The sequence below is a fragment of the Taudactylus pleione genome, unplaced genomic scaffold (assembly GCF_031769625.1).
Source record: "Taudactylus pleione unplaced genomic scaffold, aTauple2 ptg000090l, whole genome shotgun sequence".
Classification (NCBI taxonomy): Eukaryota; Metazoa; Chordata; class Amphibia; order Anura; family Myobatrachidae; genus Taudactylus; species Taudactylus pleione.
The window spans coordinates 573,398-600,438 of NW_028284492.1; the positions used below are offsets into that span (position 1 = coordinate 573,398).

At 45.9% G+C, this 27,041-nt stretch overlaps 1 protein-coding gene across 2 annotated transcripts in view; it reads left to right on the forward strand.

Moving 5' to 3' along the window:
• Window positions 1–6,401: 6,401 nt before the first annotated feature.
• UBXN2B (UBX domain protein 2B) overlaps window positions 6,402–27,041 on the forward strand; it is a 34,226-nt gene continuing 13,586 nt past the window's right edge. For both annotated transcript variants that reach the window (XR_015878045.1, XM_088469309.1), the window contains exons 1-5: window positions 6,402–6,566; window positions 8,043–8,146; window positions 11,431–11,542; window positions 14,174–14,266; window positions 21,976–22,085. Coding sequence is in view for 1 of the 2 variants with exons in the window: in XM_088469309.1 (XP_088325435.1) it covers window positions 6,402–6,566; window positions 8,043–8,146; window positions 11,431–11,542; window positions 14,174–14,266; window positions 21,976–22,085 (584 nt within the window). In the remaining variant the exon portion in view is untranslated. The remainder of the gene's footprint in view (window positions 6,567–8,042; window positions 8,147–11,430; window positions 11,543–14,173; window positions 14,267–21,975; window positions 22,086–27,041) is intronic.

The window sequence follows — 27,041 nt, forward strand, 5'->3', positions numbered from 1 at the left end:
TACAATGTAAAGTGTGTGTGGACAGGGGAAAATCTTCTACATAGCCAGACCCCTAAAAAGGACAACCGCTGAAGTTCAGGAAGGGAGCTCTTATAAATAGGGAAGAGATACCCATGCTGTGTGAGTGCTTCTATGACTTGTATGAAGGATCCCTGTTAGATAGCCCCCTGCTGAGTGCTCCTATAGTGGAGGGAATGGGAGGCTGTTGCCATCTGGCAGCAAGGATAGAGGGGAATTCTGATCGAGGAAGTTGTGTAACATGTTCCTTTTCCCCATATTTGAAGGGGAGGCCACATGGCTTTGAGGGAGTCTGGGTGAGAGCTTTGCATTAATTTCCGTGGCCTTGTTCTTCAGATGTTCATATACGGATGTAGTTTAAATCCTGTCAGTCGGGATGCCAACGCTCAAAATGCCAGCTCCAGAATCCCGACACCAGCATCCCGACAGTAAGCATTGGGGTTAAGGGGAGGTTTAGGGTTAAGCACTAGGGGGGAAGGTTAGGTTTAGGCTGCGGGGGGGGGGGGGATTAGGTTTAGGCTGCGGGGAGGTTAAGTTTAGGCTTCCTGGCATTAGGATTCTGACTGCCGGGATCCTGAGCGCCAGCATCCCGTACCCAACTCTCATGTACAGCGGGAATTCTCAAAATAATGCCTATTGCAACCGTTGAGTATTGTAAAAGAGTAGGAGATTGTCATATTTGCTGAAAGTATTGGGCAGTAGGAAGTGGGTGAAGTTGTGCCTGTCACTATCATGATTTATACAGCAGGAGATTGGTGTTAAATGTGCCACAGTATGCAGCCATTATGCTTATTGTGCTGGGAGAAAAGAAGCACTGCTAATATAGTTTTCTTCCTGATGCCCAATATTTCTCTGATTTTATACTGCACCAGTCGGTCCGCATGTGTCCACTCCACTAGTTACCATTGTCCTAAGCACCGGAGTATTCAGAGGCCTTTCTGGTCGCAGTTGCCATATGTGGAGCAGAAGAGAGTTAAGCTGAGTGCACACTGATAGATATATCACCCGTTCCATTGAAAAATAAGCTAATGCCTTCCAAAGCATAGACGAGCATAAAGATGCCCACTGCTGCCTTCTCATATTCGCCCAACGTACAACACCGTAAACATCGGTACTACTGACGCACATTGGATAGTCACACAGCATGTAAGTCACGTCTGTCCTGTCTGAAACACTGCAGCTCTCATCACACACAGAGGCCCTGATTCAGAGCCGGACGCTCTGACAGAGCGCTCGCTCTGAATCAGGGCCGTCCTTCCTGATTTTAGAGCGGCCTCATGGCCGCTCGCATTGCTGTGGGTTACCACCCACAGCTATAGCGAGCGGCCAAAAAGATGGTCGCAATGGTCAAGACCATCGGGCTTGCGACGAGACCCTTGTGGTAGGGTCTCGTCTGCCGCAAGCTCTGGAGTGCTTTTGGCTCTATCAGAGCCAAAAGCACTCCCACTGATATCACTTGTGATGTCAGTGGGGCCGGCTCCAGACGGTAGGCGTTCCCATGGGAACGCCTCCGTCTGGCCAGCCACGCCCCCGGCACGCCCACCAAAGGGGGCGTGCTGTCACTCACCATCGACAGCACGCCCCCTTTGCAGCGAGACCCATAGCGACGGCTTGCCCGTCGCTATCCGGGTCTTGCGCATGCGCAAGATGGAGCTGGGTCCGTCGTGCGCATGCGCACTGGTCGAACATCGACCCGCTTGCGAGCGGGTCTGAATCAGGCCCAGAGACCTCTCATACTCTAAAGGCGATCACAATGACTAATTTATGCACGTCCATGAAACGGCGTTTAAATGGTCAGACACCTGTGTTTTTAACCCTCCCCCGTTACCTCCCCCAAATGCTGACTGCCTGTCACTCACTTTGCAAGTGATTTCTGTGTACAAGAGTAATGGCAATGTAACCGGTGCATAAGCAGTGCGGAGCTTGCACATGCATAATAGCAAACAATTGCTCATTCTGCAAAAATGCTGGCATTGTGTAAGTCTCTAAATCAGGCCCTATGTGCATGGTGCAGGCAAGGAACAAGAACCTCTTCAGAGTCATTTTGGGAACCACTTCACTAACAGTACGTGCTGTAGGGGGGGGGGCGCTGAACAAACGGAGGCGTTCCCGAAGGAACGCCTGTCGTTTGTGGGTGACCCTACTGACATCACGAGTGATGTCAGTAGTGGACTTCCGGCTCTATTAGGGCTGGAAGTCCACTTGGCATTGCGAGTGCTAAGACCCTACCACAAGGGTCTCCTCGCAATGCCGGCGGTCACGACCATCGCCAGGCCGCTTGCACAAGCTGTTTGTGGTCACGCAAATAGCGTGCGCCTCTGAATCAGGCCCTTAAACTTTAAATGTTGCATTTAATGCTCTGTTCCGCTTGTTCACATATCTGATATGGTTAAGTGGACAGTGAGAACAGTGTCAGTTTGAAGGCCACTAACTGTTTAATGTCCCTGTACAGGTTGGGAAATGCCTTTACAGAAGGTTTGCAAAGGATTATTTAAGTCGTTTTTGGAAAGCACTCTTGCTGGTCCGGGTCCCCTTCTAGCAGCAGAAGCAGGTGCAGGATTCTCAAGACAGACACAAGGTAAGGCCTTAAATCAGTGGTAGCCAACCTCAGTCCTCGAGAGCTACTAACAGTTCATGTTTTCCAGACCATCTAGCTGGTGCACAGGTGTATTCATTACTCACCAACACATTTAATTATTTATTACTATATTCTGTGAGATCTGGAAAACATGCACTGTTGGTAGCTCTCGAGGACCAGGGTTGGCTACCCCTGCCTTAAATCATAGATCTTACGCTTGTCCATATATCTGTGCTGGTTAAGTGGCACTTTGAGGCCACTAACTATGTTTTTTTTTTAATGTCCCTGTACAGGTTGGAAACTGCTTTTTCATGTGGAAAGCACTACTAGAAGTCTTCCTGGTCCCCTTCTGGGATGACAAAATCCACTCCCAGCAGCAGCAGGCATGACGCTCAAGGATTCTTCTGGGGCAAGGACTGATGTGAATGTGTCAAATATTTTTTTTAAATGCCTCCTCCCTCCCCTCCCCTTCCTACTCATAAATTTTCTTCAGAATCAAAAAAAGAAACCATAGGGTTTCCGTACAACTCTAAATCAGGCCCAATGTTATATATTGGGGTAAAAATGCACAATATATATCAAAAGCAATTGTTGTATTAGAGGTGCAATAATAATAAAGGGAATTGTACAATGTATATAGATAAGCAATGTTATTATTGGAAAAGCAAAGATATAGGATAAGGAATTATTTAATTAGGTGATAATGGATATACATGTTTTGTATGGTGATGACTATAGTCTGGAGTGATAGGGTGTGTAAACAATTAATCCAGAGGTTCCTAAACACAGCCTTCAAGTCTCCCCAACAGTTCAGGTTTTAGAGATATCCATGGTTGAGCACAGGTGACATAATTAGTACCTCAGTCAATTTGCTTTTAATAACCTGTGCTCAACCATAGATATCTCTAATACCTGAACTGTTGGCATGCCTCAAGGACCACGTTTGGGATCCTGTGCCTTAATCATCAATTAATCTTAATGAGACTGGGCAAGACATACAAAGCATAAATAAACAACGATAGGAGGGAAGGGGGTGCTGAAGGAATCGGTTAATTTACTGCCGGATCCATGCCCGGCAGTTGGAATCCCGACTGCGTCATCCCAGCAGAGGAGGAAATCCCGATCGTCAAAGGTAAGTATATACTAACCTATTTCTACCGCTAACCCTCCTTAATGGGTGCCTAACCCCCCTTCCCCTAGCCTAAATCTAACCTCCCGGGGGGGTGCCTAACCCTAAGCCCCCCCGGGAACCCTAAACCTAACCCCCTCCCGCAGCTATCCGCGCCCGGTGTCCCTTTGATCGGGATGCCGGGCGTCGGGCTCCCAGCGTATGTCTAATGACAGGCGTCGGCATATCGACGCCTATCTTTAGACCCTTGCCGGTATAGAACAATCAGGAAGCCGGCTGTCAAGATTAGGTCTGCCGGCTTCCCGACTGCATACCGTGCTGAAGGGTGTGAATGGGGAGAGAGGAGGGCGCCGGTGGCTTTTGTCACTGTTGAAACGGAGTATTAAGGGACCCATTTATCATTCTATATTTGCGGCTATATCCCATATTCAGGGGTTAACAGCAAATATTAAGTTTCCAATGGATGTATGAAGGAGGGACTACAGCAGGTATCTCCGATAACCGCTGTGATCCATTCTATGGGGGATGCGATGCTGCCAAATTTACCAACTTCCGGAATGCGATGCATTATAAATATTGGGCTCCCGCAGCCAACACCATCTGAAGATGACGTTAGCCACTGTAACCTATGGGCTACATCGTGCATAATTAGCTGGCGGAGTGTTCCTCAGGAACCCTGCACGACAATGGCAGCCGTGCATGTGTAGTCAGTGGGACGGCGCATGCGCAGCAGCTCTCCAGGCACCCCTGCATGTGCCGGATGATACATTCCAGTGGGGATGTAGTCAGCATCCCGGCATGTACGATGTCGACGGTCTGAATGCCTCATTCCCTGCAGAGGGCAAAGTATCTTTAAATTGGTGAGATCACCAAAAAATAAACATAGTTTATATGTTTTATGGCGCATACACACGGTCAGATTTTTCCTTCAGATCTGAACGATAACGATTTAAAAATCGTTCAGTCATTCATATCTGAAGGAAAATCTGACATATCTGACATGCCTGAACTATGGACGATGAACGATGCGCGTTCCCGTTTGTCAGATAACGATATCTGACATCTGATGTGTTTGCAGTCAGACTTGGACGATTCCATTCATTTTAATGCAGTCAAAAATCGTTAAATCGTTCAAAACTTTGGTAAAATCGTTCATCTGACAAATCTGACCATGTGTATGCTCCATAAACTTGGTTTTCCCTTTTTTCTTTATTTCGCTCTTGACTTATTCTCTGCTTTCCCCCTCCTTTTCAGCAGATAATGTATATATCAATTTTGAATTCAATTTTAGGAGTAGATCTCCCATCCCCCACCTACCTGGTAGCTTCTTCTTCTCTTTCTTCACCTGTGTACCCCATGACGGGGTCCCCGTCCCCATATCCCGAATACTACAGGTTTAGTGACGAAGTACAGTAGTACAGCTTCACACTTTCACTACTAGTTTATTCCATTTCTGCCACTGAAACATATTGTACATTTGCTGATGGAAGTTATTGTTCAACTATATATTGTCCTGAACTATTGAAATATTGTTTTTTTTTACTGAACCCACATTTTCTGATATGTAATTGTAAGTAGAGGTTAAACTGTGCTGTTCTGACTACACAAAAATAGAATTCATCAGTGCACCATTTCCATACTTCCTTTAAAGTCCATGACAAACCCCTTCCTATAGCAGCATATTCTTAAAAAGTAATCTATTATGTGATATAGTAAAGCATCAGTCATAACAAAGCAGTAACACTGGGTAACCGGCGTCAGCCGCACGCTCACATCATGCAGTGCACAGCACACATCATCATGTAGTGCAATTATAGCATACACCATGCAGTGCATAGCACACATCATCATGTAGTGCAATTATAGCATACACCATGCAGTGCATAGCACACATCATCATGTAGTGCAATTATAGCATACACCATGCAGTGCATAGCACACATCATCATGTAGTGCAATTATAGCATACAACATGCAGTGCATAACACACATCATCATGTAGTGCAATTATAGCATACAACATGCAGTGCATAACACACATCATCATGTAGTGCAATTATAGCATACAACATGCAGTGCATAGCACACATCATCATGTAGTGCAATTATAGCATACACCGTGCAGTGCATAACACACATCATCATGTAGTGCAATTATAGCATACAACATGCAGTGCATAGCACACATCATCATGTAGTGCAATTATAGCATACACCATGCAGTGCATAGCACACATCATCATGTAGTGCAATTATAGCATACGCCATGCAGTGCATAGCACACATCATGTAGTGCAATTATAGCATACACCGTGCAGTGCATAACACACATCATCATGTAGTGCAATTATAGCATACACCGTGCAGAGCATAGCACACATCATGTAGTGCAATTATAGCATACAACATCCAGTGCATAGCACACATCATGTAGTGCAATTATAGCATACAACATCCAGTGCATAGCACACATCATGCAGTACAATTATAGAATACAGCATGACAAAGCCGCACAGCAGAGCAGGAACATGATGCGCTTTCTGGTGACACGACGTTGCTATGACGACGAGCGCGCCGGCCGGTGACAGCCATGTCAGGGGGGGGGGGAGAGGGCGATCATTGGGCGGTGACGTAGACGGCGACGGCAGAAGGCACCTGTCTGCCGCTGCCCGCAACATGGAGGAGAGCGAGGAGTCCCAAGGAGAGGAGAAAGAGCTGGACGGGGCTGAAGGTCAGGCGGTGGAGGAAGGAGGAGGAGGTGACAACGGTGAGGATGAGAGCAATGGGGAGGAGGAGGGGGCGGGACTACCTCCGCCGAGACCGTCTGTGCTGGACATTCAGGTGTGTCATCATTATTATCCGTGTATGTGCCACGCACCATCGTATTATTACCCACCACCCCACCTGCTATACTACCCAGCATGCTGCCTGCTCACTGCATTGCTGGACAGTGGACTGGACACTCAGGTGTATCGGTGCATTAACAGGTTTATATCCCCCCCCCGCCTATGTCCACGTGGATAGTAGGGAATGACGTTGGACAGTAACTGATGATGTCAGGGTACATATACGGAAGGGGATCTATCCACTACCATCTGGGTATGTGGGCTGTCTGTGTGTGCCATGCATCATCATCCCACTGCCCACACTTCCTAAATATTACCCATCATGTAGCCTGCTCACTGCTTTGTACTAAAGGTGTAGGTGGGCTGTCAGGCTGCGTGTATGTGCCCACTGCTGTTATACTTCTAACCATCATGTAGCTTGCTTGCTGTGGGCACTCAGATGTGTCACTATTGGTGTAGGTGGGCTGTCAGACTGTGTGTATGTGCCCACTGCTGCTATACTAACCAGCAGGTGGCTCAATTGGTAAGGTGACAGACTGCATAGCATAAGGTGTTAAGTTCGATTCTCAACTATGACAATGGTGTACAGTAGGTAGGCTGTCAGGCTTAGTGTATTGTGCCCACTGCTGCTATACTAACCATCATGTAGCTTGCTTGCTGCAGGGCACATAGATGTGTCACTATCAGTGTAGGTGGGCTGTCAGGCTGCGTGTATGTGCCCACTGCTGCTATTGAAACCATCATGTAACTTGCTTGCTGCATAGCATTAAGCTAAGGAGTGTCACTATCGGTGGGCTGCGTGTATTGTGCCCACTACTGCTATACTAACTATCATGTAGCTTGCTTGCTGCGGCGCACTAAGGAGTGTCACTATTGGTGTAGGTGACTAGGCAATGGGTAATGTCGACTGTCGGGATGCTTCCTGTCAGAATACCGATAGCAGCATCCCGATGGTTGGTATCCTGACAGGGGTCGGGTAAGTATACTTACCCTCCCTTCTTGTAGCCTGGTCATGGCAATGGCAGATTATAGTGCGGGTGGAGCCCATGGCTCCATCCTTATCCTCCCATCCGGCCATAAAGGGGCCTGAGTTTCCTCCCTTCAGCTCTGTAAATGGTATCGCAGAGCTGCTAATATAAACTGTCTTCTGTGAGGAAACAATAAAAGCAGGGTTCTTAGTTGTTTAAGTGTGTATAAGCCATCCGTCACTTTTATGTAGCAGCAGCTTATACTTTCATCACTTATGTGGAAGTTGAGAGCCAAACTGTCATGCAGAGCTGTACAACCTACACTTCTATAATGCATGATTACATTTCTTTTCCTTTTTAGCAGCTGTTTTGCTATTTAATTCCAGGAGGTCTGGTGACGCTGTAATGTAGCTCTGTGTCTGCCAATGGATGAATTTCCTGATCTCTCAGATGCAGTTGGCTAGTGCCATGGATAATGATGGTTCTGCTGTATTCCTGTTTAGTTGGCCTTGGAAAGTTTATGTGAGGATGGATATGGAGAACATTCATCAGAGTCTGACATGCGTCTTACATTGCTGGATCCTGGTCAAGCTTGTTCCCTTGAAAGGTAAAGCAATAATTTTGTCAGTTTGCATTTTAATTAAAGATGTGCAAGCTCGGTTCGGATTTTCCCGGCAAATTCGGTTTTTTCCCACCATATTTCAGATCTCAGAAAGAGACAAAATGTTATCTTTCATTGTCCATGAAAGATGAGGTTTTGCCTCTTTCTGAGATCCGAAATTTGGCAGAAAAGATCCAAATTTTTCGGGAAAATCCGAATTGAACCGAGCCTGCACACCTCTAATTTTAATACAGCCTTCGCAGTCACTGTTGCCTTTCTTTGCCTTCTTTTTCTATCAATAAACCAAAAACAACACTTTGCCTAATAAACCCAAGGGGCACTGTGATAGCGGTGAGGTCCGCTTTTAAATATAAAACCAGAAAGAATATGGGCCTGATTCAGTAAGGATCACTACTGCGATTGCAGCTCCGTATTCGCACGCAGGTCTGCTGCAAAAATATGCTAACGAATGCTATCGCAATGCCGTTGCTCGGCTAGCATAGATACGCCCACTGCCTCCCACTACCACTATCTCCCATCCGTAATACCTTGCAATCCTCCATAAACCAGGAGAATAGGAAAAATGGACTCTTTGTGGGTGCACACAATAGGTATAGAGATTGGACGTATAAGCCTTATAAAATGTACCTTTTATTGTATATAGTTAAAAAGATGTGCAACTATGAAAATACGTCTTTTGTCTTTTCATAGTTTGCTCATCTTTTTAACTATATACAATAAAAGTTACATTTTATAAGGCTTATACGTCCAATCTCTACACCTATTGTGTGCACCCACAAAGAGTCCTTTTTTCCTTTTCTCCTGGTTTATACATTGTAAACAGACTCTGGGGAGCACCACGGATTTACCAGTCAGTCAGACTGAGGTCTTCAGATCATTTTGGACATTTGTGTGTTTATATGTATAGTCGTGTATAGGTTTATTTGTAGAGATACATCGGGGTAAATTTACTAAAGTGAGAGTTTTTAGAAGTGAGTTTTAAAAGTGATGTTGCCCATAGCAACCAATCAGATTCTACTTAACATTTAACTAGCACCTTCTAGAAGATAATAGCTATAATCTGATTGGTTGCTATGGGCAACATCACTTTTAAACCTAATTTCTAAAAATTCTCACTTTAGTAAATTTACCCCATCATCTTTTCTACAGCGGCAGAATATTTTTCAGTGCGGCTTCCAATATATGTTGTTTTATAAACATCAGTAACATCGCCCCTCACTTAGAATTACAGCAGTGCTGACCTTACTTTGAAATTGCTAACCTCGTTGCATGCAGTACGTACTCAAGCTGCGTATGCAATCACACTGGCTAATTTATGCACACCCTTGCAACAGCGTTCAAACGCCTGCGTTTCTCCGACCACTCCCCCATCACCACCCCCAAACACTCACTGCCTGTCAATCACTCTGCGATGGCTCCCCGTGGTCTGTGAGATCGTATTGCGATCGCAGTGGTGCCTACGGCCACAGTGATACATGCGCAGTACGCAACAATCATCCATCTGTGTACGCTTTAGCAGCTGCGATCCATGCTGAATCAGGCCCTGTGTGTGAATGTCTTCACAGTGTTCACTCTACGTCTGGCGCTGGGCAGGGCGCCGGACCTAGAGAAAGGGCACTTCTGCGCGTGCCGAAGGCCAAGGAAAAGGGGGTGTGTCTGTATGACGCGTCACCTTTCCGTCTCTCTTGGGGGCGTTCCCGGCACTTACGGGCAGCCCCCAAGCGCTGCGGTCACTGTGAATGGATGCCGGGTGCATGCGCCTGGCATCCATTCACCGACGGTGACCGCTGCACCGCCGTTTTCCCCACCGGCGGGACACTGCGGCCCGCAGGATGGGACAGAGCCCGCAGGCTGTTCCAGCACGGCGCCCCGCCGGAGGACAGGGTGCTTTCTTCTCTTTAGAAATAGGGCAGGGCGCGGCACCCCGCTAAAACAGCCTAGCGGGAACGCTATCGTCACATACTTCGGAGCTTCAAATAATTAGCTGTTGCACCAGCTGCTAATTATAATATAGACTATATACACACAATTTATAACAGCGCTGGTGGATAGCAATTAATAAGTTAACCAAATATTTTGGTATATGTGTAAAAAGTTGATATATGATAAATAATGAATAAATAATACTCTGTCGTAAAATACTAAATAATTTAACATATAAATATACACTTATAATTAAGAGTTAATAGCAGAGTAAAATTTATAAATTACAAAAGTAAAAAGCCTTGGTTCACCAATAACTCCCAATATTTAAGTTAATACGAAGCTGCATGGAATGAAATTTAAATACATGTTCTAGAACAGATACTTATCAGAATTGGCTGCATAGTAAAGAGCGACACTTGAGACAATCCAGAAAAATAACCTGTGTTCAGGAGCTGAAGGATCTGGTAATTTAGGAGGTTCATGTCTCCCCCAATAGTGTGTCAGTCCTTCAGTCTAGATGGTTTACCGTGGTCTGATGTTTGAAGCTGCACCGTGACCGGAAGTGGTGAGGTACAAGTTCAGATAAAGTTGTGTAAGCCCACAATGCATTGAAGTCTGTGGATGCAGTGCTCACTGCTATAATATCCCTCACTGATATGCAGATAATTACCGGGCACATTCCTTTTGCTGGTGGATTATTTCAGCTGGTTGGAGCTAAGTCAGCAGGCTCTTGTAAATGTGCGGTCACAGTCAACGCGTTTCGTTTTGTATCCCAAAACTTTTTCAAGAGAGTCTATTAATTCTGTATCTATTAACTGTTAGGTTTACTAAGTTAGTATGGGTTGGGTATGCGATCCTGGCGCACACAATGCTGGTGGTCATAATCCCTGAGCCAGAATCCTGATTATGGAAATCCCGATGCATGCAGGTAAGCAATTTAACCCTACCCCACCTTTCCCGCACCTTCCCGGTGGCTGGATGATCGTTATCGTTCATCCAGCACACCAGCAACGACGAACCCTATGTAACCTGGTCGATATCGTACAGGTTGGCATGCATGCACGGGCGATGGTCGATATCGTTATTGTCCATAAGTGTCCACGCATCACTGGTCGTTGGGCACCAAAAAATTAACGATCTGAATGATAACGATATAGCCGATATCGTTATCGTTCATATCGTGCATTTTTATCTTATCGTTTGTACGCACCATAACCATAATACTCACCGTTGGGATCACAGCCGCTGGGATTCTCTGTGCCGGCATTGTTTGCGCCGGGATGCCGACTACATCCCGTTACTACATCATTGAACATTCCAAGTCTTTTCCTTTGTGATTCTAGACTGCATTCCCCAGGAAAAATTGTAAATGAGCTTTTTAAGGAAGCAAAGGAGCTTGGAGCTGTGACTGCAGAAGAAGCCAGTAAATTATCAGAAGATCTTTTTAGAGTGAAGGTAAGTACTCCAGAAATGACATACAATCAGCAATTATGTGCACATTCTATTATATAGAAATAAAAAATATATGAAAAATATATATATAATATTTATTCCAATACAATATGCTGTGTGTTTCCTAAATACTGACATTCATTTCTTGTGCGAATTGAAATTTACAAAACGTCTACAATATGAGACACAGATTTCTCGTAAGACATTTATAAAAGGGGGGGCTGGTCCACTATCCATTTGGTTGCAGACTCCCCATTCCCTGATCTCAACATTGAGATTGAAGGGGCATATCTGACAAGTGCTATTTCTAATTGAGAAAGCTTCAATGGAGATATAACAAGTCCTGTTTTTAATTACTTAAATCTCATAATAAAGGTTTATCTTTTCCACATTGCACGTTTTGATTTTAAATTGGAAAGTAGATACAGTATGTATCTTTTGGTACTATCACAATCCCAACCTGCTAAGATTCAACAGCTAACATCTGATTTTTTATTTTTTTTTATCGTTCCTGCTTGGTTTCACCTCCTCTTTCTTGAGTTTTTGCAGTTCTAAATCATTTGGAGTGCTGTGCGAGCTCTTACACTGTGCGCCGCAGAACTTGTGTCTTTTCTAAAAATATAAGAGCTGGGAAAAATGTTCTTGAACATTAGGTGGATATTTATCAAAGATTGGAGAGAGTTAAAATTATAAGAGATAAAATACTAACCAGTGTTGGTTCAAAGGACAGGCTGGCAGGGTTAATGTCTTTTGCCTTGCGGCTGTCACCCGGCAGCGCCGCCTAGTCTGACGGCAGGGCACTGACTATCGAAGTCAATCATTGGGGTCAATCCAATTAGCCGCGAAGGGTGTGAGTTGCCGTTGCAACAGAGTTAAAACGCTGGCAACGGACTAGCACCTCGCACCTTTCGCGGGCCGAATTTGCAGAATTTTGCTCGCAACCCTATGGGGCTGCGAACAAAATTCAGCTAAAATACAGACTGCCGTAAAGTGCGGCCATTGCCAGGATGACTCGCGCAGGATGCAAATATTTGACCTCTGTTTATTGTGTTGAATTCAGCATTAAATTTCTTTTCATTTGATATATGAATCATTGCACTGCGTGAAGTGAAAGTTTTTATAAGTATTCAAAGTTGATAAACATTCAAATTTCAAAAAGTGTCTGCAATTTTGGCCACCACTGTATATATCTTATGATAAACAATATACCACTGTTTTCCATGTGATGCTAAATAAACTTCGCTCTTCATCTGTACAAACTGCCACAATCCACCTGAACCCTGCTCCAATCCCCCTAAAAATATAAATTTTGGATAGCCCTGGGCAGCGTGTGTGTGACACTTTGGGGGCAGTGTGGGTGTGTGAAGCTATGGGGGCAGTGTGGGTGTGTGAGGCTATGGGGGGGGGCAGTGTGTGTGTGTGTGAGGTAGGGGGCAGCGTGTGTGTGACTCTCTGGGGGCAGCGTGTGTGTGACACTTTGGGGGCAGTGTGAGTGTGTGAAGCTATGGGGGCAGTGTGGGTGTGTGAGGCTATGGGGGGAGCGTGAGTGTGTGAGGTAGAGGGCAGTGTGTGTGAAGCTATGGGGCAGCGTGTATGTGTGTGAGGCTGTGGAGGCAGCGTGTGAGGCTGTGTGAGTGTGTGAGGCTGTGGGGGGCATTGTGTGTGGGAGGCCAAGGGAATTTCTCTTTCTGGGCTCCACCCGGCTCTAGTACTAACCAATCAGCTTCTAGCTTACATTTTACAGGCTGTGTTTGAAAAATGACAGGAGTTGATTGGTTTGGTACTTTATCTCTCACTATTTTATCTGTCTCCAATCTTTGAAAAATACCCCCCTTTATCTGAGGAAATCATGCCAGTGTTTTGTAAAATAGACAGCAAGTCTGTCTAATCGGCAGCCAAAGAAATTACCAATACAGAACCAATCTGTTTGCTGAAATGTTAGAGAGCATTTTTATACCCTCCTTTTTTTTTTTTTTTTTTTTTTACATCTGTTTACAGTTTTTAAGATACAGTACCAGTGCTGTGTAGGTGTCTTGTAGGCACTCGCTACCCTTTAAGACAGAACTTTTTAATATGTCCTGGGCTTACACCCTTTAGTGAATGACCTCCTGCTGAATTACATATTTTAATCCTGGACTGTTAGCTTTGTATCCTGTATTATTTTTAGACCATTCACTAAATGCCCCCATACATCACCAATCAATTGAAACCATTCTGCAGACGATTGTGTAAACAGATCTGCAATGTATGGAGTTCACAGATCGCAGATTCTGACCAAAAAGTCATCAGAATGGATAAATCAGGTTGTCCAACATATTGGATTTCACAGACCAATCAAGGCGGTAGATTGCTAGCATCTGGTAACAATCAGCCGATTTGCAGACCGTTACTAGTAAAATGCTTTCAAGATTGGTAAATTTGTCTTTCCCGAAAAATTATCACTTAAACTCTCTGTAATGTATGGGCACAGATTGGTGGATTGGAGAATTTTTAAATTGGGGGATAAAAAATAAATAACAGAATCTGTGAATCACTTTTTTGTGATGGCTGATTTATGGGCCTCTTTAGGAGATCTTTTATTACATGGTGTATTGTAATGGTGTTTTAATAGGGTTGTATTTCCTTCTTTACTAGTCATTCACCGGGGGTGGATACAAACTGGGCGATTCATCATTGAAGGAGTCTGAATACATTCGAGGTGATGAGCTATTTCCTGGAGGATCAGATGTGAGAGGTTCCTTATTGCCATTACATCTTTTTTTCCTTCATTTATTTTGACTGACCTGTTTATATTGAGTACCAGTTCCTCAGTAGCGGCTTCAGAGGTGAAGCTGCAGCACAGTCTATAATTGAAATAGGGGAACCACACCAACTGCCCTTCCAAACGCTGCCAAACATTGCTGGTCAGGACTCGCAAGCAGTTGGTGTGACTCCCCTATTCCAAATCTGGACTGCTCTGCAGCCCCACCTCATAATGAATTAGATTTGACAGCTAATGAACTGATCGAGATGTATAGAAAAGTTATGGATGGCCTACAATGTGCAACACTGCAGGATAAATGGACAGTGTCCGACTTCAGGTAAAGGGGATTCTCGTTTTTTTCTTTTTGCTGTGTGGGAAACTTTTACTGAGAATGATTTGTCCAAATGTTGACAGCAGCTTTCACTGTTTGTTTCAGGCATCATATTAACTGATTTCACCGCGTGTACGTATTCTTCTATGCTAGCCGTCCTTATTAAACGTCTAACATTAATGAGGATGTCTAGTTATGTAAACAACAGTAAGTGATTTATACAAATGTTTTTTGGAATGATTGTAGCAGATAGGACATCTCCATGTTTTATTCACTTTTTGAGGTATCATTTTGTGAAAATAGCTTAGATGATCCTATAGATTTTACTGAAATGTTTTCATTTCTTATTGTGACAATTCACATTATTTTTACTTCAAAAATGAAAAATATATTGTATACGGGCCTCTGAAGATCTTCAGAAACGATCCCACATTTTAATAGCAAAGCATCGCTCTTAGTTGAGTCATGGGGTACAAAGATGTAACTAATAAAATGGATCTCCACCCAATGGAGACCAGACACTTAGCTAAAGCTTCTCTGTTTGTACCCATATTACCCAACCTACTGCTAGGCAGTTTTTGTTTTTGTTTTTTTTTCTCTCACAAACAAATTTTGTATCCATTTTAGGGATGTGCAGGCTCGGATAGGTTCGAGTTTGCACGTTGAGTTCGGATTTTTCCCTCCAAAAAAATGGAACTCAGAAAGAGGCTAAACGTCATCGTACATGGACGAACATCATCATTCCTGGACAAAAGTCCAGGAATGATGATGTTCGTCCATGTACGATGACGTTTAGCCTCTCTCTGAGTTCCGTTTTTTTGGAGGGAAAAATCCGAACTCAACGTGCAAACTCGAACCTATCCGAGCCTGCACATCCCTAATCTATTTATTGCCTTTGGACTGATTTTACCATCCTGCATGGTGCATGTACGTAGGAAATGGAAGCATTAATTAAATCCTTTCACATTGGTTTTACAGGGACTAGATTGGGTGTGCAGCTGCCTTCTATGTATCTTACTACTACATACAGTGGGCCTGAATCAGACCCGCTTGCGAGCGCATAGCGTTCACAAGCGAGTCGATGGTCGGCTAGTGCGCACGCGCGAGCCCCGGAGCGAGTGAGAACTTCATTCACGCCGGGGCTCGCTGCAAAACGGGGCGGCTGTCGAGGTTGATCAACAGCTCGCCCCTTTTTGTAGGCTGGACAAATGGAGGCGTTCCCGAAGGAACGCCTGCCATTTGTGGGCGGCCCTACTGATATCATTCATGATGTCAGTAGTGAACTTCCTGCTCTATTAGAGCAGGAAGTTCACTCGGGCTTGTGGGAACCGAGACCCTACCACAAGGGTCTCGTCGCAAGCCCGATGGTCGCGATAATCGCGACCATCGCCGGGCCACTCGCAAAAGCTGTGGATGGTCACTCACAGCTATGTGAGCGGCCTGGAGGCGGATTTGAAAAAAAAAAAAAAAAAAATCCGCCCTGATTTTAGAGCGAGCGCTCGCAAATAGCGAGCGCCTCTGAATCAGGCCTATTGTCTGTGTATGAAACCAGTATTTGCTTTTGGAGCCTCTATGGTGTCCATGTTTTTCACTGCTTCAGCTTCTCCAGTGAGTGTCGTGTTTAGGTATGAGTCAGGGCACTATAGTTTTTCCCCTTGGTTTCCTATATCTCTTGCAAGTTCAGAGTACAAGGAGCAGAGCCATAACTTGCTTCTGATCTTATGGATAAATAATGCATTGTCAGGAGTTAAATTGCTGCACAGTGACACTGCAGCAATGAAGGATTCTTTACTTTCGCCCTTGTAGTCAGGGGCGTATTAACGCCCGATGGGGCCTCTGTGAGGCAGGCCCCCTCCTTTGAGCAGCAGCCACCCTCCTCTTAATTTGTGCGCCAGACAGCAAGCGGGACCCTCCTCCTCCACGACGCCATTTTCCCAGTGTTATTTAGGAAGATGTCGCATGCGCACAAGAGAGCAAAGGCTCTGGCACAGTGTCAGCGTCTTTGCTTTTGCTGTGCAGCGCCATCTTCCCGAAGACTTCACTGGTGGGATGGTAAGTATAGTCTTGATGCAGGCTGTGCAGAGCGGGGCCCCGCTGGACCCAGGGGCCCGTATGCACTGCACACCCTGCACCCATAATAAATACGTCTATGCTTGTAGTATATAACCTATAATCCTCTTTTCTCTGTTGGCTTTACTACTAGCAATGAGAGAAAGTCAGTATGTAAATCACTAATTACATACTGCGTGTGTGCTGTTACAAGGTTATCGTCTCTGTGCTCACTTAACCTATATGGAAATCTGATGCTGCATTTTTGACAATAACATTTGGATTCATTTTTGATGAGTGCACTTCCATAATTGGGCTTTTCGATGTCTACTGCTTAATTATACTGTTTTGTAATGAGCACTCAGTTTTCATTGGAATGTAAACACTTACTGAAATGTATTCCTTCATTAACTGATGCAGTGCCCTATTCATATATTTTAACAGCTCCTTTTAATCATTATGTGCTTTCCATACTGTTGATGTTGATCTTCAGTGTCCATTGATTCTCCTATCTGCATCACTGTGTCTTCTCTTGCTGCTGCTGACTGAGCTCAGATCTCTAAACACTGCAGTGCACTTCCTGGTCACCTAACACATCCAAGGTGTAAATCAGTGCTCAAGGCACGCCACCAATACTCGGAGGTATGCATCTATTAGCTCTCTTTTGGTGCAGCTTACTGCCCGTGGTGTGGTCCCAGCCCCAGCTCTGCAAGCTGTGTCTGACTATACAGAAGCGAGGCTGTTGCTGCCTCATCTCTTGTCTCCCTGCAGTCCCAGGGAGCTCTACAAAGCTGGTGTTAACTATAAAAATGATTACAATAAACAAAGATATTATAAGTTATAAATATCTTCTATGTATTACTCTAATCATTTTTATATAAAATCTCAGGAGTATGACAGGGGAGGCTCTGCCTTGGTCAGATATAGATATATGCAATTATATGTAGGCCTGTTGTCTATTGGTGACAGATGTTTCCTGTCTATTACTTTATTTCTATATGTACCACTGTTTTTGAATTAGTGTATTTTACTGCGCAAGCTAGGTATTACTGTTGGCTACTCTGGTAGATCTTCTATTTCTACTTATTGTATCTACTTATTAAGAGTGTTTGCCCTTGAGTTTGAAGCTGGGTACACACAGACAACGTGTAACCAGCCAACCCACGGTGCGATGGAGTACATGTTGTGCGGTCTGTACACACCATGCGATCTGGTGAACGACCGCACAATAAGTTGTTCACCAGCCGCATCTAGTAGCATGGGGTCATTCATCAGATTGAGCATGCATGCAGCTCATTCTGTCCATGCGATGAACAACCCAGCGGGGAGCGTGCAGGGTCCGACATAGTGGGTAGACATTTGCCGATGTGGACGATATGTCACCCGATTCGGCGGATCTGGCCGACATATTGTCTAGTGTGTACCCACCTTAACTGTGGATTCACATGTTTTTGGGCAGTTTTGTGCTGTTTAAAATTTTCTTAAAGGGGAACGAGATCAATGATTAGCTGTAGTTCACTGATCAATTTTCAAAAAGTTTTTTGTGAGCTATAGCCTCATTTTTACAGGTGAGGTTTTCACTGCAAGTGTTGACTCTTGTTTCTTTTCTTTGTCATTCCTTCATCCTGGAACTTCAGTTTAGACTTGAGAATTCTTTCCCCAGTAGCCCAGGTTCTATTATATTATCTCGTACATCCTGTTCTCTGTGTCCTTCTTCTTGCTGACACTTTAGCGTATTCATTTATTTCGTTGATATTTGACCAGTTGGTCTTCTATACATCAAGGCTACCATTGGTCAAGTCTGTTTGTTTGTTTTCCCTGCTATTTATTCCCAGTATGAAGAGTTTTCACACATGTAAATTATTCGTTTTTGGTTTTTTTTTGTATGGGTGGGGACTTCCTTTCCTACACAGTTTTAAAGCTTTGGGTGAATGCTTATAGAAAAGTACAGCTGCTTATGAGTTTATTCTTCCTCCAGTGTTCTTGTCATTTGACAGACCTATACCTTACTATGGTATGATTCCTTTTACTGCAATAATGACTGTGAATTTTTGGTATTATATAACAATGCAAATTATTTTACAGATTACCCCGGTGTCATTAATGTTACATCTTCACTGTTGTTATAGCTGAAATTGTTATTTTTTTTTTATTACTATTTTCACTCGGGTTACCTATAAGAAGATCTATTTTGCTTATTTATATATGCGAAACGCTACGTTACAGTGTCAGCGGCTGTAACACTGTAACGTAGCGTTTTGCATGCAGATGCAGTTGCACACAGAACATTGGCATGCTGCATATCATTTTAATCAGCAGAAGCTGCTTGTGCATCCTATTCGCACTGCTGATGCATTTGAAGGTAAAAAGTTGCATGGAGAGACGCTCGGCGCTACCAAGTCACGCCACGGCATGGCACAATTAGAAGGGCTGTTTAACGTGCATGGAGGTAGGTGTATGAGGACTAGGGATGTGCAGGCTCGGATTAGTTCGAATTTTCCCGCCAAGTTTGGATTTTTCCTGCCAAAAATCGGGTTTCAGAAAGAGGCAAAACGTCATCTTTCATGGACAAACATCATCTTTCATGGACTTTTGTCCAGGAATGATGATGTTTGTCCATGAAAAATTACGTTTTGCCTCTGAGACCCGATTTTTGGTGGGAAAATTCGAACTAATCCGAGCCTGCACATCTGTACATTTCCTCCCCTGACCTCTCCCCCTCTTTTCTCACTCGTATCTCTGGGACATCTCTAGGACATCCTGGATGTCCCAGCGCTTTCTTAAACTTAACATGTCTAAGACTGAGCTAAACATCTTCCAAACCTCCCGCATAACCTCACTTCTCACAATTTCTCTATTTATTGATGGCACAACCATCTCCTCTAGCCCCCACGTGCACTGTCCCAAACCACACATTCAGTACCTTTCACAGTTCTGCCATTTCCATCTCAAAAATATTTCCAGAATCAGACCCTTTCTCACCCAGGATGCTAATAAGACCCCATCCATTCACTGGTCATCTCCAGATTGGACTACTGTAACCTCCTATCTGGCCTCCCTGACTCCCACCTCTCTCCACTCTAATCTGTCCTCAATGCTGCTGATCGGCTCATCGTACTCTCCAAATGTTCTACATCTGCCTCACCTCTCCTGCAAGCTCTATTTTGGCTCCCCCTCCCGTTCAGAACCCAATTCAAGCTTCTCACACTAACTTACAAAGCCCTTACTCAATCCTCTCCCATTTACATCTCTGACCTCATCTCCTTTCAGGCATCTGCCTGCCAACTTCGCTCCACAAATGCGTGCTGCCTCTCCTACCAACTGATTACTTCCTCCCACTCCCGTCTCCATGATTTTGTTCGTGCTGCTACCTATCTCTGGAATTCTCTACCCCTCTCTTTCAGACTCTCCACATTTCTACCTACCTTCAAATGGGCTCTCAAGACCCACTTCTTCGTCAAAGCCTTCCAACTCTCATCTAACCCACTGCTCTGTCTACCCCATCTGTGTCACCACAATCTGTCTTCCCCTCCCTTTTAGAATGTAAGCACTCATGAGCAGGGCCCTCTTCCCTCATGTGCTTCTCCTTTCCCTTCTTATACTATCATTTACTCCTAACTCCCCACAATGGCACCTAACAGTTGGTTGCTACTGCCTTGCTGCTTATTTAAGTGTTATGATCACAAATGCAGCAATGTTTATAAACCATGTCCTTGTCCTGTATTGTTTGGTACTGTTAATAACTGTTTTCTTGTGTGCTCATAAGTACTTTGTAAGGTGCTTCGGAACCCTTGTTGCGCCATATACAGTAAATAAAGGATGATAATAATAATAATGTGCTTTCATATATATATATATTAGTACTTCATGAGTACACCCAACATGTATTTGAGTCAGTAGCTATCAATTATCGCCTTTTAGATTGTACAGTTTAATATGTGTCTGTGATTCTCCCAAAATTGATATTTCAGTAATTCAGCTAATATCATAATAGCTCATATATTGCAGCTATTTAATGATTGGGTCTCACTAGCAAAAAAGATATAAGTAAAGGGCATCATAAAATCTGTATTAATTACTATCCTAGAATGAAAATCTTTTTTTTTTTTTTTTTTTTAAATTACTCAAACAAATAGTTTCATTGAGGATTACTTGGGCCAAATTATTCCACCAGCTGTTACAGCATGGTAGAGCTTATTTCCCCCTCATGCTAGGGACCTGGAAGTGACGTGAGTGATGGCAGAATTGCAGTTCATGCCCATTAAGGCCAATTATACAAGTAAGTTGTCACCACGCGGGCTCGCTGTGCTCGCCACGCTTCAGGCTCAGTGGCTCGCTACGCTCGCATTTGGATGGTAGGGAATGATGCTGGAAACTGGCTGATGACGTCAGGGTCCTCTCCGGTAAGGGGATTTAGACTTTACCGTTACAGCATGTGCTAAATACTTGAACTGATACAACTGAGTTACTTTGTTGCGATAATTGTGTGTGTATAATTCATGAGATCTAACTGTTAAGCTTGGTACACACTACTCTACGATATGTTGGTCCGTAATGGATTGCAAGGACCATAGTATAGTGTGTTCCCCTAATTCCACCCAATTAATTTTCATGAATTGGGTGGTTGCATCTTCTCACCTGATGTGCTGCCCATCAGACGGGACAATGCGACGGACAATGCAGTGTAGTTACATTAAGCATGTAACCATATAGTGCGTTGTCGTGCAGTGCACACAGCGATGTGATATTTTATCTAAATATCTCTTTTGTTGTTGGAAAGAAATGCTAACGATTTATGTAATGATGTTATTGTTAAAACAAATTGCTAATAGAATTTAATCACATCAGTATGCCTAGTACTGCCTTCAGAGTAAAACGCATGATGAAACTGGCTCTTATCGCTCAATTGCGTCACTGATTGTCAAGTCAAGGCTGACTGACCATTTCAAGGACATTCGTCTGTCGCTGAGCTGCCAATTGGTGACCCTATATTTACTCTGATGCTAATGTTACTAATTCTCCTTGAACTTTGCCACAGATCACAGAAGCTAACAGTGAAAGTCCAAATAGCTACAAAAGCAAATAAACAGCCTGTGTAATATTCATTATTTTTTTTTGTTGTTAGTATGAATACGTATCAGGGTTTTCTATTTACTATACTACATGTTATACATCTACATTGCAATAATGCTATATTTGCATCAATCCCCTGCTGCTATCCCACCTTGTACACCAACACTGTTACTGAGCAATAGCTACTTCACAGTTGCCTTTAATTTTATTGTTGCATTTATTCAGCTCTATGTTTGGCAGGTGCAAATATTGCTGAAGCTCTGGAGCAATGGATTCAGTTTAGATGACGGAGAGCTTCGATCTTACGCAGATCCAGTTAATGCTCAGTTTCTGGATTCCATTAAGAAAGGGTAACATGTTTAATTTTTTTGTAGAGATGTAATATGTATGTAGTGTCATTTTCTGCTACTTTAAAATATGAAACCTGTAGAACCGCGCAAACATGTGGGCAGAGGACTAGGTAGCTGCGCGACAAACTTGTTCAGCTGAGGCCTCGTGACGCGCTGCCCTGGAGGCCGCCACAGCCCGAGTGGAGTGAGCCGACACCATGGCTGGTGCCGGGCGCCCCGCTTCAGAGATCACTGAGCGGAGCCATCTTGCAATGGTCTGCTTTGTGGCTGGCCCGCCACGTTTGTGGGCATCGTAGCGGACCAATAGAGACTCCGTCCAACGTAAGTCCGAAGTTCTGTCTAAGTAAATTTGCAGGGCCCGGATGACATCCAACAGTGACAGATCGTCCTGGTCCCTTCAAGACTATGAAGGTGAGAAAACAGGAAAAACAATTTCCTGGTTTAAGTGGAAAGATGAAACCACTTTCGGTTGAAAAGAAGAAATCGTTCTGAACAGCCCTGCTGTCATGGAAAACAAGAAGAGGGGGTTTGCAGGACAAGATCCCCAACTCAGAGACCCGCCAAGCTGAGGCAATGGCCATAAGAAAAAACACTTTCCACATGACGAATCGAAGGTCCACGGATTCCAAAGGCTCAAACGGAGCCTACTTAAGAGCCGACAGAACCAGGGGCAAATCCCATGGCGCTACTGGCGGCTGAAACGGAGGCTGCACTCGCAAGACCCCCTGTAAAAAAGTCTGCACCTCTGGGAGGAGAGAAAGACGTTGCTGAAAGTAAAAGGACAGAGACGAAATCTGTACCTTCAAAGATTGAAGCCGTAAGCCGGCTTTCAAACCACCCTGCAGAAACGCTAAAAGCCTTGGAAGGCGGAACTGGGCAATATGCACTTCGCGCCGCTCACACCACATGATCTAAATTTTCTAAACCCTGTGGTAGTTCTGCGCAGAAACCTGCTTCCGCGCTCAGAGCATGGTCCCGATGACTGAACCCTTAGCCTTTAACAGCTCGGTCTCAACAACCAGGCCGTTAAAGCCAACTGGGGTAGGTCCTCGTGACAGAATGGCCCCTGCAGAAAAAGATCTGGTCACAGCGGAAGATGCCAACCTGGACCTGCGGCTAGTTTGAGGACCGTGGCGAACCACGACCGGTGCAGCCAGTTTGGAGCCACTAGGATGACTGAAACCTGCTGCTCCCTGACTCGACGGAGTACTCTTGGTAACATGGGAATTGGAGGAAAGATGTAGGCCAGACGGAAGTTCCAGGGAACTGTCATGGCTTCCACTGCAAATGCCAAAGGATCTCTGGACCTCACACAAAATAGAGGGAGCTTGCAATTGTGGCGAGACACCATCCGGTCCGCCTCTGGCAGACCCCACCTCTGGCCCAACTGCTGGAAAACCTCCAGGTGGAGAGACCACTCCCCTGATAGGAAAGTGGTCCTGCTGAGGTAGTCTGCCTCCCAATTCTCTACCCCCGGTATGAAGACCGCTGAAATTGCCGGGACAAACGTCTCTGCCCAAGTGAGAATGAGACTTGCCTCTGCCATGGCAAGCGTGCTTTTGGTTCTGCCCTGGTGGTTTACATACACCACCGCCGTGGTGTCTGATTGGATCCTCACTGGCAGGCCGGCCAGGAGGGCCTGTGCCCCGCACAGGGCCAGATAAATGGCCCTGAGCTCCAGCACATTTATCGAAAAATCTATCTCCAATGACGACTAGGTCCCCTGGAGACAGAGGTTGACTTGTGTCTGTGGTGACAATGATCCAGTTGGGAGTAACCAGGGACCGACCCTGGAGAAGGTGCTTGGTAATCAGCCACCAGCGAAGTGACTGATGAGTGCTGTCTGACAGAACCAGCAACTGAGAGGAGAGGTCGTCCGAGCGGCCCGTCCAGTTCCGGAGAATCTTCCACTGGAGAATCCGTGAATGGAAGCGGCCGTATTGGATGGTCTCGAAGGTAGAGACCATCATACCCAGTAACTTCATGCCCAGCCAGACGGATCGGCGAGGGGCAGACAGCACTTTCCTGACTAAGTCCTGAAGGGCCTGGGCTTTGGGCTCGGGCAAGAAAACTCTTTGTAGTGCCGTATCGAAGATCACCCCCAGAAACATCAGACGTTGGCAAGGCGTGAGGTGACTCTTCTCGAGATTCAATATCCAACCGTGATACTGTAATTCCTGAACCGTGTGATCCAGGTGGAGCTGTAGTTGGGCAGGCAAATCCACCTTCAGTAGCAAATCGTCCAAGTAGGGCACGATCGTTATCCCCTCGGAATGCAGCAGACTCGCCATCGCTGCCATGATCTTTGTGAAGATCCGTGGAGCTGTAGTCAGTCCAAAAGGCAGAGCCTGGAACTGGTAATGAGCTCTATCAGCTGTGAACCTGAGTAGAGAATGATGCCCCGCACAAATCGGTATGTGGAGATATGCGTCTCTGATTTCGAGAGACACCAAAAACATGTTTGCCGACATACCCTGGATCACCGATCGGAGTGATTCCATGCGGAACCGATCCACCCATAGGCGGCCGATAAGTGCATTAGACTTTCGGACCAGGAACAGGTTGGAGTAAAAACCCTGTTCCTGTTGAGACTGTGGAACTGGAGCTATAACCCCCTCGGAACAGAGGGAACTGATAGCCTGATTTAAGGCCAGTTTTTTTTCCGGCTCCCTGGGCAATGCCATGGCGGAGAAACATTACGGCGGTGGCCCCCTTAGGTCGATCACATAACCTCGGGAGACAACGCCCCTTACCCAGGCATCCGCTCCCGAAGCTACCCACCGGTCTCGGAAAAGGAGGAGACGGCCCCCCACCTTCTCAGAGACCGGATGGGCTCAGATCCTGTCAGGTACTCTGCTTCTCGGGTGCCGTAGCACCCGGGCGCCTGAATGTACCAGAGAATCTACCGCGTGGTGCAGAACCCCTGCTGGGGAAATAGCGTCCTCAGGCCGTATAACCTCTAACCGGTCCCCCCCCCTCGAAAGGAAGAATGGAAGACCCGGAATCATGAGCCCTTTTGCTTCTGGGGCTCTTTCCACCTGTCGCCTGGGATATGATAGTATCAAGCTCTGAGCCGAACAGGATGCCTCCGCCAAAAGGGAGAGATTCTAAAGTGCGTTTAGATATGGCGTCCGCCTCCCAGGCGCGGATTGAGAGTGCTCTGCATGCCACGACTGCCGTAGCTGAGACTCTACAGGAAATCTGCGCCCCATCTTGTGCGGCTTCACACACGCATAGTCTGCTGCCGCACGAATTTGTTCTGCCAGTTCCAGCAACACCTCTCTGGATGAGTCACCGGAAAGGCCTGCCACTAATTTGTCAGCCCACTTCTTCATGGCACGAGAGACCCATGCAGATCCCAACAATGGGCAAATAACAACCCCGGCACCCATAAAAATACTCCTTAGGCATCCTTCCAATTTTTTATCCAGCGGATCCTTAAAGGAGGCCGCCCCTCAGACAGGCAGAGCCGTGTGCTTGGCTAAACGAGCCACGGCCGCATCCACTCTCGAAGGCAACTCCCACTTGGCGAACTGCTCCTGTGGAAAAGGATAAAGGGCTGCAAACTTACGAGAAGTGGTGTACTTCTTATCCAGGGTCTTCCATGCTTCCTCGACGAGATCCTGAGAAGCCGGAAAACAAATGACCCTCTTATGCCTCCGCTTGAACTGCTCCTCCGCCGCTGCTGAGGCGTCAAAGTCCAGGCAGTCAAAAGACTGTCCTACCGCCATAATAAGTTCCTCCATGCCCTGACTTAACGCGTATTCCGGACCTTCCTCTTCAGCAGAGCCTCCTCTACTGGGAGTTCCCCCTCCTCCTCCTTGGGATCTGACCCCTCTAACGGGCCCCTGGATAGAGGAAGACGCTTATGCGCAGTGCGAAGCTTAGGATCCTCAAAGAAGCGTTCCATAAAAGAGGATACCTTCTCGAACCCTGCCGCTGAGCGCTCCACGGTACCGACCCAAGGCGGATCAGGGCCCTGGTGACCGACCCCCCACTACTGCGGGCGGCGATGGCAAAATAGGGGCTGGCGCTGTTTGAGCTAGTTCCTCTCTCTGGCGGAGCAACATCAAGTCAGAGAGCGAACTGTTCATAACCTGAGCCCACGCAGGTTCCTCCGTAACCGGAGTAGCTCCCCCTCCAGGCTGCGCACAAGTGGGCCCCAGCTGACAGTCCAACACAATGTCCCCGCATCCAGTTGTCCACATGGTAATTTAACCTGACACTGAGCACACGTAAAAAATATAGCCATAGTGGGGTTTTGGCCCTTTGCAGACTTTAATTTGTCCATCATTTGAGCCCCCTCTTCCTGCGCTACCCTGCCGCGGCAGGCAGCCCAGAAATAACAATAAAGACTTTATAAATATATATGTCACATGCGGCAATGAATACTGCAAAAACTCCCAAACAGGCACAGAAAAGATTTAACAATAACTGTAAAATACTTAGCTGCACCCCGCAGAGGGAAAGGAGCTTGAGATTTCTCTGTCCTCCCTCTATGATGGCCAGGCTTGTCCCACTATAAAGACGGGGACAGCCCACGCAGCTTCCTAGAGTCTCCATTCTGCTGCTGGAGAGTGGGGGGAACCAGCAGCTCTGGCTCCTCCCCCTGCTATACTGAGCAAGCCCCAAGGCTTCTCCCTCAAGTGCTACTTCCCTCTGTGGGGAAAGCACTTGGGCTAACCCGCGCACACCGCGGGTGGTCTGTAGTCGGCGCTTTCCCCACAGGAGCTGCCGACAAGAAACCCGGCAAGATGGTGCCCGCCATCCAGGACCACGCTGACTGCCTGCACCTCTACCAGGTACAGCAGCGCGCTATCTCCGAGCCCAGACGGTCTTTCAGAGACTGGAGTGTGTGGAACGGGGGAAGCGCTCAGCGCCATCCCCCACTTTGATGCGGCTCTCACCACCGTTTACACTCTGGCTGTGCACTGCTATAAGCAGCGCACAGCACCT